The sequence below is a fragment of the Phalaenopsis equestris genome, unplaced genomic scaffold (assembly GCF_001263595.1).
Source record: "Phalaenopsis equestris unplaced genomic scaffold, ASM126359v1 Scaffold000053, whole genome shotgun sequence".
In the NCBI taxonomy this organism is placed as follows: domain Eukaryota; kingdom Viridiplantae; phylum Streptophyta; class Magnoliopsida; order Asparagales; family Orchidaceae; genus Phalaenopsis; species Phalaenopsis equestris.
Genome location: NW_018164495.1, coordinates 366516 through 377810, shown reverse-complemented (window position 1 = coordinate 377810; position 11295 = coordinate 366516). Strand labels below are relative to the sequence as shown.

Below are 11295 nucleotides of genomic sequence, written 5' to 3'. Positions count from 1 at the left end.
GCATTCCATGCAGACAACAATAATTTTCTTTTATAAGTGCTTATTTACGTTACTTGAACAATTATTATTATTTAACAACAAACACGAATTATTCTCTACAAAATCTCGCTATTTGGAGGAGAGCTACCACAAATGAAGTTTTCTATATTGTTGCAAAATAAATTATTTCAAAATTTAGTAAAAACTTAGGTAGCTTAGACGACTCTTGTATATGATTTAATGAGTTTTTATACCTTGCAACATAGATTATGGAATGTATGCAATATAATATATCAAATATCTGATTATAAAGAGAAATCATCTCCATTTTACTTGATCATATATAATTTTAGAGGGACTGTGACTGTTTAGATTCATAGATCCTTCAAATATACATTACATTCCATACATCAAAGCTCTTTAAAATGTAAGTATTTACATATATTTTTACTTGATCATATATAATTTTAGAGGGACTGTGAGTGTGTAGATCCATAGGTCCTTCAAATATACATTACATTCCTTACATCATAGCTCTTCAAAATGGAAGTATTTACATATATGTTAGAGTACATTAAATTTGAATTTATATTAGCTGTCTTATGGATATTATATTATAGCTACGGGCATTTGTCATAGTCAAAGTTGAATAGATGGCTTAAAATATTGAATATTAAATCCCATATGATACATGATTATCTAATGAATAAAATATGATTTACTTATTGGGTGCCTATGAGAAGACTAATCGTATATCAAATAAGGTAATCAAATGTATAATAAAGTCAATTCTTAAATAGGTAATCACTATTAGGATAAGACAAATACCTCAATTAGCTATATGATTCATTGTTATAAGTGTCGTAAGAAGGCTGTACACTTTTTCATAGAATGGAAGGTATTATGAGGCATATAAAATCTGTTTCATTATAGATAATTGACATGGTTCATAGGGATAGAGAAAATCGGTAGAGTTCCTGCTTGTACTTAGAAGCCGAGTATTTAAGAATGATTTCAAGAACTTACAGAGAACTTGTGATGAGAATAGGAAATCATGAAAAAAATTCGAAAGTCATAATGTACAAGAATCAAATATCCAGCATAACTGGGAAGTTCAATTATAACTATATCAAGTTTTAAGCATATGGACAAAAAAGAGGGTGGTCGTATCATCACCCCCTACTTACATGGTCACTCCGCCTCCTCAAAGATGCAAATATGTGATTATTAGGATCACTCATGACAAGCTCTAATCACAATTCACAAGCATATAGCCAACTCCTCTCATCAAAGAATGTAACATATGCTTGATTGAAAAACTACTCCACCTTTCATACAAGTTTTAATTGACCCTCCATTAATTTTGTATGCACATGTAATACATTATTGGCCACTCCCCTATCTTAGAAACCATGTTCATACGCTTAATAGTTTTAGATTTAATTTTTAAATTATTTTATATGACCACGTTCCCTTTTGTTCATTGTGTAACACTCTAATGTTGGAATCTATGCAAACATTACTGGTTAAAAGATGTCCATATCTAGCTATGGCCTATGGTCAACCAATCTAGGATTAGTTTAAATTTTGTGTTTTCAAAACTCTATAAATAAGTGTTATGTGACCATAAGATGTATTCAGTAAAGTAATTAAAACAATGTGCATTTATTTCGAATATCTTGAAAGAAAGTTTGGCTATTTTCTTCCTTTTTAATTCTTTAGGTAAGCTCTTCAAAAACTTTGAATACTTTGATAAGAACTTCAATTTTATTTGTAATTACTTGTAGTTATTTGGAGATGCTACAAGCACATATGGTTACATCCCCATCTTTTATTTATGTGTTCTCCCTATCCTAATCCTTCTTCCAATATATCCCTTAACCAAAGCCAGATTTCAAGCCTGGGCTGACCACTATAGCACAACTCCATCGCCAATAACTCCATTAAACTTTACATAATAGAACCAACACCAAATTTTAATAAATCCCCACCACATAACTCTTTCGATATGCTATCAGAATATAGAGATATGTAGCTCCTACTTTATATGAAAATATATACATCTCATGACCCTATAGTGTGTAATCTTTAGCTTAGCACATTGATTGTAACACTGAACATGATAAGGATAAATCCTAATTTATTATTTGAACAGGTTACATACACAAGATAAAGTCATATTAAGCTTAGCATAATGAACTTGTTATAATAAATAAATATATATATATATATATATATATATATCAGAAATCTTACATTTTTCTATTTAACGCTGCATTGAGTTGGTGTCCATTTTCATGAAATGAAATCCCATGATGTCTCTGTATTCCCCCGTCCCAAGGCATCGGTTGCAATGGTCAAGTCCACTTCCACCACAAACTTTGCACCTGCCAATCCCCTTAATATTCCTTTTAAACAAGAACTTAAAGCAAGCACATCATTTTAATAATTCAACGCTAGTCATGTACAATTGCCCAAATTCTTCTAGTTGATATATTTCTAGATCAATGCTATCGTAGGAAATTGGCTTATTATGTGAAGATCAAGCTGGAAACTTGCACGTACCAAAATATAAAAAATAAAGCCCTAAATGACTGGGATTTGAATTTTAAGTGGACGAGGGTTTTCAGAATATATTTCCTTGATCGAATCCAAGAAATATTTTAAAAACTAGAGCCACTGGTCCTTACCATCTTGGCCATTCTCCTTTCGGAAGCATGATGAGGTTTACAAGGTTGGTCCTTCCTGCAAAAAATTTCAGAAGAAGAATCGTTGCTTACCGTTTATTGCAAAAGATTAATTTAAATGTAAATTAATTTAGATGTAAATATGGCAGCAAAAGAAGGGAATAAAACCTCTTCCTTGACAGTGGCGACAGTTAACTCTTCCACTTCCCCTGCAAACCACACATGGTGGAATAGGTTTCCTAGTTTCTTCTTTACGAACGTTTGACTGCAGAAAGTAATAACATCAAATTTCAGAACTAGAATTCTGACCAGGTGAAAAGAAGGTTCATCTTTTGCATCTGATATGTCAAACAACAAAGTGTAATTGAATTCATTAAGCATAAAGAAAAAAATATTCGGAAAAGCTTTCAAATAAAAGCTACTTTACACCATTTTTTCTCGCCACCCGCGCCTGTTAATTGGTGAAGCTCAGATTTATTAACAACAATGTAAACAGACAAAATAAAGTGTTGGTTCAATAGATAAACTCATAATTATTTGAATAATTTTCTAGGATAAAAAACAAGTTCAGAAATTAATAACTAATTATTTTACTATGGATTAATTTCAACTTTAAGTTTAATTTAGTTTTGAATTTTCACCTCATAAGCTCATACAAAATACAAGACCAAAGGGGGATTGACCAAGTAATTTGACATTTTGTTGACGCACTTTGTTTTTGTCTTTAGAAAAACTTGAATTTCTTAATTTTCCTTGGCAAAAGGAACTTGAATGTTTGTAGAAAGGGTTTTTTAGAATTAATTGATTGTTACTTAGCGTTGATGGTTTATTTGGTAGTACATTTTTATGATATTAAATCTTTTCCGCTCATATTTTATAGAAATCAGCGTATAGACATTTTCCAATTAAATAAATGGTATGTTACTTGCTCTCCTCATGAGAAGCAGAGGACAAACATAAAAATAAATAAATAATAAATATAAAATCTGTTTTTATTTCATGCTAGAACATAAACAAAACAAATTATGAAATGAAAATAAAAAAGCAATATGACCTGAAATGCTTTGGAGTCAAATTCGGTTGTTGCAGAAAATATCCTCCTGCAGACAATTGAGAATACTACTCAATGTTTTGGCTTCATCTATTACAACTCACTTATTTTGATGTTTAGTCATTTATTCTTTCTCACAATATTTAAAAGATATAAAAATATCCAATATGCCCATCTAATATAGTTGAATATTTTATTTGTGTGAGTCGGTCTCACTGATATGAATCATAGAAACTTTTGCCCATTTCATGTTTTTAAGTCCAAACCTCCCTAATGACAACTGAGAATAATACTCGAGGTCTTGACATCAGCTATTATTACAACTCTTGATATTTAGTACTTTATTATTCATCTCCCAGTATTTAAAAGATTTAGAATTAACCAATAAGCAATCTCTACTATAGTTGAATATTTTATTTATGTGATTATGGATTTAGGGGAGTCAATCACATTGAAATGAATCATATAAACTTCTGTCCCTTTCACTCAAGTTCTTGGATTCGTCCATTACAACTCTCTTATGTTGATGTTTAGTCTTTTATTATTCTTCTTATTGAGAATTATATATAGTTTAGGGTGCTATTTGTAGATAGAAAATATAGAAGAAGTCTAGGAATTTATTTGTGAAAAAAGTTGCAATGCTCAATATTAGCCCAAATCTTTAATGAATGAAGAAAGTTTCTTTTGAAACAATTATTTCAATTTATTATCAGAGACGTAGCACCAGCACTGCAAAGGAAAGAAGCAAGTAACAGGAGGTTTAGGCTTCGTACGCAGGGAGATGAGAGGTGCTTCTGAAGATCTTCATATGGAGCGATTCCGCCTTTGCTTTGCCTGAATGCCTAAGGAGCAAAAGAAGGGAAATCCAGGGTCTTTGTGTTGTGCGGCCCCGTCATTGTTTTCCAGCAAGCGTAGTGATCCCATCGTTGCTTTTCAGCAAGCGCAGCGATCCCGTCATTACATTTCCAAAATGTAATAGGACAGTAAGATTGGAGTTTTGAAGGTCTCGGTGTGTTGCAATCCCTTATTTGTTGTTCTTGCCGCACAAATGAAGAGGAAACGGGTTTGTGTTCTTGTGGTTACTACTTTGGCACATAGAGAAGGGGAGAACCGGGAGTTTTGAAGGTCTTTATACACAACGACCCTTCGTTTGCTACGAAGCAGAGGGTAAATGCAGACTCCTGTGTGGGTAGGAAAAGGGAGTGGGCAAAGCCTTCAGTTATCGGGTTGCAGCTGGGAAAAAGGAAAAAATTTCGAATTCTCTATATCATGTGAGGGACAGAACAGGGGAGCTTCACATGGAATGAAAACTGATGAGGGCTTCGGATCGGGCACAAAGCAAAGAAGAGTTAAATTGAATTTGATCTTGATGATAAGATCGATTGAGATCGCGCCAGCAAGAGGAAGGAAGTCACATATGATCTAGACTTTGATCCTTGTGATTGAGGATGTCAAGCGACGAAGTTAGTGCGAGAAGTAAATACTTGGAGCTTCTAGGGAAGATAGGTCCTAAAGTTCTAAAGGTCTTGGTCGAGCTCATACAAGTAGATAGCGTCTCAACGAGAGCCACAATATTAGCACGTGCTCCAACTCAAGTGAATCTCAATCTCCCTCCTATGGATCTAAAGTTTGATGGACTGATCACATATATGAGTTGGTCGTGTCATATCGAAGCTGATATAGTAGAGAAGAGACTAGAGGGATATCTGACGGGAGTTAAGGCTGAGCAAAAGGGTGAAGGTGCTTAAAGGGATGAGTGGAGGACCACACACGCCTTACTTTACACCTGGTTTCGCAACACGATGGTTTCATTTATTGCCACATCAGTGGATGACATTCGAAAGGTAAAGGACATCTGAAGAATCTATGTTAGGATTGAGAACAACATGTGTTCCAGATTCAACGTGACATAGACGTGACATAGAGATAGTGGTACACGATGATAGATAGATTCAAAAGTACTCCTCAGAGTTGGAGAGGTTGTGGCAAGATCTTGATCACTTCTTAGCTATGCCGTTTTGGTGATCCAGGGTGTAAAAAGGGGGAAATCTTTGCACATATGAGGACCATGCAATTTTTGGCTTATTTAAACCTGACCTTCAATCCTCTTAGCCCAAGTAATGATTCATTCACTGGATGAGACCATCACCACGATGATAAAGGAGGAGTCACATGAGACTACACTTTGAGCTGAGTGAACTTCCAGGTATGCGATTAGCTTTGGCAGCCTTGAGCTTAAGTATGACATGTGCGTAGGGGGAGACCCGCAGGTGTTACAATTGTGATGAAATGGGACACAAGAGCAAGGCTTGCCCAAAGCCATCCAAGGAGAGAGAGACGGGTGGACATAAGCAGTTTAGCGGTCGTGGTCATAATCATGAGGGCCAAAGGGAAGGAAGTTGGGGCTACCGAGCAAAGGAAAAAAGAGGGAGAGACAGGGTTGGTCTTTACCGATAAGGATCACAAGTTCCTGGAGATATTGAAGAGAAATCAAAGAGCAACAGAAGATGTGACTGATGATGCATCCACCTTATCGTCATCAAAAGGGAACAATGCTACTAAGGCTCACTCAGTTAAAGGAACTCGTGATACAAATGCTCTTGCCTCTATATCCAACACAAGATCACCAGAATGGATAAATAGATTATGGTGCATCTCGACATATGACAGATGCCCCTAGTGAGTTCTCCTCTAATACTTAACTAGTAGATATAGAGAGCATTTAGACTGTTGATGGTAGAATATGGTTTTGATTATATTCAATAATTTGAATAAGTGAAACTCTTTTCCATTAAAGTCATTATACTCCAACTAAAATGTGTTGTCTCATTTGATATTCCTAAGGTGACCTTTCAAGAGAAGAAGAATGGCCGGAGATTTTAGACTAACAGTGACATAGTGGACTCTGGTACTTGGATAAAGAGGGGATGGACTCAGCCTTGACATCCATCGTAAAGAGTGTCGAAGTAGGAGGATCTAGGAGTGTTGCTACTACATCACAAGAGCACGAGACACTCTTCATTTAGTCTATTGAGTCGTTTGTATCCATCTTTGTATAAATAAATAAATAAATAACAAAAACTTGTGTGTGATGCTTATGAGTTTGGTAAGCAGGCCAAGAGCTCTTATATTAATTATGGTAATAGGAGTTCTTGTATTTTTAATTTGGTGCATTCATATGCAAGAGACATTGTTCTACAACTTCGATAAATGGTTAAAGATGTTTTGACTTTCATTGATTTTTTTCTCATGTTACTTGGTTATATCCGATGAGAAACAAAAATAATATGTTCATCTGCTTTAAAGGCTTTCATAGGTCAACTCATACTCAATACAATGTAGTAGTGAAAGTATTGAGATATGACAATGAGATAGAGTATGCGAACAAGACGTTTGGGGAGTACTTGTCAGCCCAAGAGATACAGCATCAAAAAGCATGTCCATATATAGCGGCACAAAACACAGTAGCAGAGAGAAAGAATCGACGCCTTCTAGAGATAGCCTGAAGCATAATGGTCTCGATGAATGTCTCAAAGCATTTGTGAGGGCAAGATGTTTTAACAGCCGCTCAATTAATCAACGGAATACCCTCAAAATTGTTAGAGTGGCAATCTCCTTGTGAGTTGTTGAAGGAGATAATGGCGGAATCATTCCATTGAAGGTATTTAATTGTATATGTTTTGTGTAAGATAATAAAGCATTAATAGAGAAGCTGGATCCCAGAGCTATAAAGTGTATTTTCGTGAGTTATTCTGCCACTTAGAAGGGGTATGTTTGTTGAGCCCAATAGAGAAAATATTTTTTTGAGTATGGATATGACATTTAGAGAATTTGAATCGTACTACACATTACATATGACCTCAACCTTTGGTGACTCACCAGATACTAAAGGTATGAGACGAGAAGGGAAGAGTAGTGTTGGAGAGAGATTGGTACTCATGGGAACGATGTCTTGTCCCATTGTGTGGGAAAGATCGAATGAGAAAGAGTCAAAAAATGAAGAAAATTAGCCCAAAGGTAATGGAATTCAAGCTTAAGTGAAGATGAGGGTATATACAAGGAGAAACAATGACGACATAGTGTTTGTCGTGTCACTCATGCCAACAAATCCCTTATCCCGATCTACCTGACCTCTGAGACACCTACACCAGACACCTCAGAATTCGATTATCAGGTGATATGATTCTTCTCCCTTCTTCTCCCACTCTCATGACTTTAAAGAAAACCTCTTGCAATAATACGGGTCATCCTCCTAATCGTTATTCTCCTTATTGTTTAGGCTTCTCACATGACATTGCTCAATTTGTCTCACATTCTAACATGTCACCTTTACACAAAGCATTCATTACATTTTTGAACACTGTCTCTATTCCCAAGTGTTGGCAGATAGCTAAGGAAAATCCAAAGTAAAAGGTTGTCATGTTGGAGGAACTTGGTGCTGTCGATAGAAACAGGGCATGGGAGCTCGCAATGCTACCAGCAGGGAAAAAGGAAGTCGGGTGCAAATGGGTCTTCACGATGAAGCAGACCTTTGAAGGAAAGATTGATTGCTACAAAAAATGGTTGATAGCGAAAGGGTATAGTCAAACGTATGACATCGACTATTTTGAGATATTTGCACCAGTGACAAAGATGAGCACAATCAGGACACTCGTATCTCTAGCTGTGAATGGTGGATGGAGGTTATACCAACTGAATATGAAAAATGTGTTTCTTCATGGGGATCTATTAGAGGAGGTGTACATGGAATTACCCCAAGGCATCGACACAAACAAAATAGTGGGCAAGGTAAATAGACTGAGAAAGTCACTGTACAGTTTAAAACAATCTCCTCAAGCTTAGTTTGATAGGTTCAGAAAAGCAATGGTAAACATGAGTTATCAACAGATCAATATCGACATACATTGTTCATTCGACGACATGGTGGTCACATTACCATTATTGTTGTGTACGTGGATGATATGATTGTTACTGATGATGATGAAGGAGAAATTGCTCAACTGAAGCCAATTTTAGACAAAGGGTTTCAGTGAAGGATTTGGGACAGCTTAGGTACTTGCTTGGGTTTAGCGTGGCTCCACGAGACAGATATGTATAAATGCAAGCATGCAGTATCACCAATTGATCAAATGAGAAAGTTGCACATAGAGGCAAGAAAATTAGTTGATCATGAAAGGTGCAAGCGGATGGTAGGTCGTCCCATCTATCTGAGTCACACTCGTCCCGACATATCGTTTGCAATAAATGTGGTCAGTTGTTACATGCATGATCATAGTGTATCAAATTCTAAGGTACCTGAAGAGTACACCATGTAAGAGGTTGATCTTTATAAAAAATGAGCATTTAGGCATTGAGAGATCTATGACTCTTGCTGGGCAAATTGTGATGATGACAAGAGGTCCACATCAGGATATTGCATGTTCATAGGGGGCAAGTTGGTCTCTTGGAAAAGCAAGAAGTAGCCGATGGCCTTAGGAGTTGTCGAGATGTTATGGTCGAGAGCTCTATTGCTAGAGCTCAAGGTGGAGGACCAAAGAGTTTTTAACAATCCAACACCCCACCCCACCCCTCAAGCAAGCAGTTCATTTGGTTTGGCTTTATGAAGCCCTATATACATGTACATGTAGATGCATGTACCTGCACGTGCCTGCACCTGCACGTGCACGTGCCCGTGCACGTACAGGCACATGCACGTGCACGTACATGTATATGTATATATATATATATATATATATATTGAAAGGCAAAATTCATTGATAAAGAGAGAGGATACAAAGTTTTAGTGAGTGGGTACAAAGAACCCAGGTACAAAAAACTCAACTCACAGGAATTACAAACGTATTCCCCAAAAATAAACAAAAAGAAACAATTCCTAATCATTGTGGGTGTAGTCGGTGGATATACCGCTTCCCCTTCCCCTGGAAGCAACATATTGAGATGTGGGCTTCCGCTCGACATAATGATACAGTAATCCTGAGATTTGTTCAGCTCTGGCAATCTTTTTTTCTTCTTTCGAGATTTGTAAGTCTGTCAATCATCTTCCAGAGGTAGTCTCGTGTAAACAATAGATGGATCTTCGATGAAGGTAAACGAATGATCTGACTCAGTCTGCAGCACACCTTGATCCTAACACTTCTCCATAACTTAAGTACTCTCTTCTCTCGCAATAGGTGATTCGAAGACATTAGCATCTGCTACGACAAAATTCATAGAATTTGTAATCTGAGGAAGAGCAGCCCCAACAACAGTGGGAGGAAGTTGTTGATCTGGTTTGTGAGGAGTATTCTTATGAGTCTAATTCTCATTCAACATTTCTGGAAAATTAACAGTGTCTGCTATATTTTACTCCACATAGATGATGTTGTTAGGACCTATCGATCTCAAATGTGACTGAAGCCTGAAATATTTGATAGGGGTGTGCCCAAATAGTTTACAGTGATTGCAGTAGTAGAGTCTTTGTTCTGCTATAATTGGCTGTCAATACTCATTGTGGGCAGTATCAAGCCATATTTCGTCCACATCAGGGAGGGTGATATCCCTTCCAACAAGAACTCTTGCAACCGAAAACCTGGTTAGATTGAAGGTGGTTGTATCCAATTTCATTGGTCTTCCTAGTGCAGCTCCAATAGAGTTGAGGACTTGGTGGTTGAAGTAGTGCAACTTTATGCCAGGTAATTTAAACCAGATTGGATTGTTTAAACCAGATTGGAACTATAGGTGGTTCTTGACTAGGGTCAAATTCAGAAGACCACTTAAGCAGTTTCATATATTTTTCCTCTATTGTCATATACTTTTTAGAAAATATTTTGACATAGTCTTCCATTTTAGATAATTGTATCATCACATGTCTCTCATCAAAAAGGCTAACCTTCCAAATTCCCAATAGTTTGATATCTTCAAAAGCCTTTCGAACGATTTCTATTTTGGGATGTTCCGATTGGAACTTCCCAACAAGGGTGAATTTATACTTGTTAACCAGGTTGGAAACTACAACATCAGAGAGGAATATAGCCAGTTTGCCACTCTTCTTACCCGTCTTCTTAATAAGGTTGCAGTCCTCCTGGCCTTCGAATGATTCATGGTAAATCTGAGGGAAAACCTAATCTGATCCCATAGAGCAAACCATATCAACAAAGGAAGTCTTCCTAAGGTTTAAAATTGTAGTAGTTGGTGGTTGAGGAGCAATAGCCATAGAAGGGAGTTGAACAGCGACAAACTACTTGAGTCTAGACTACGAGTAGTTCACAGGACGGAGGTGAGTGCAAGAGACGGAGGCACAAAAGTCGGAGCCGCAGGAGGCACAACTGAGAACTCGCGACGAAGAAGCCGGGAGCTGCAGAAGCGAGGCGCAGCTGACAGACGCGCGACACTTCGAGCGTGACAGTGAGGGAAGGACAGGAGCTGCAGAAGCGCAACCGTAGAGCTTACAGACGAGCGTAACAGTGCGCGACAAAGGAATCAACGCGGACGAAGCGCGATAGAGAAGAGAAACAATGATCATCAATCGACGAGGAAACCAGGTTTCGCCATCCCTAGCAGAACAGAATCGGAACAGACGACATTATATATATATATATA

The 11295-nt window shown here is 37.1% G+C and overlaps 1 protein-coding gene across 1 annotated transcript in view; it reads right to left on the bottom strand.

Moving 5' to 3' along the window:
• Positions 1-2235: 2235 nt before the first annotated feature.
• LOC110019165 overlaps positions 2236-11295 on the bottom strand; it is a 41450-nt gene continuing 32390 nt past the window's right edge. The window contains exons 3-6 of the mRNA XM_020716744.1: positions 3721-3766; positions 2835-2931; positions 2670-2724; positions 2236-2366 (exon numbers count right to left, since the gene is read on the bottom strand). Coding sequence (XP_020572403.1) covers positions 2246-2366; positions 2670-2724; positions 2835-2931; positions 3721-3766 — 319 coding nt within the window. The 3' untranslated portion in view covers positions 2236-2245. The remainder of the gene's footprint in view (positions 2367-2669; positions 2725-2834; positions 2932-3720; positions 3767-11295) is intronic.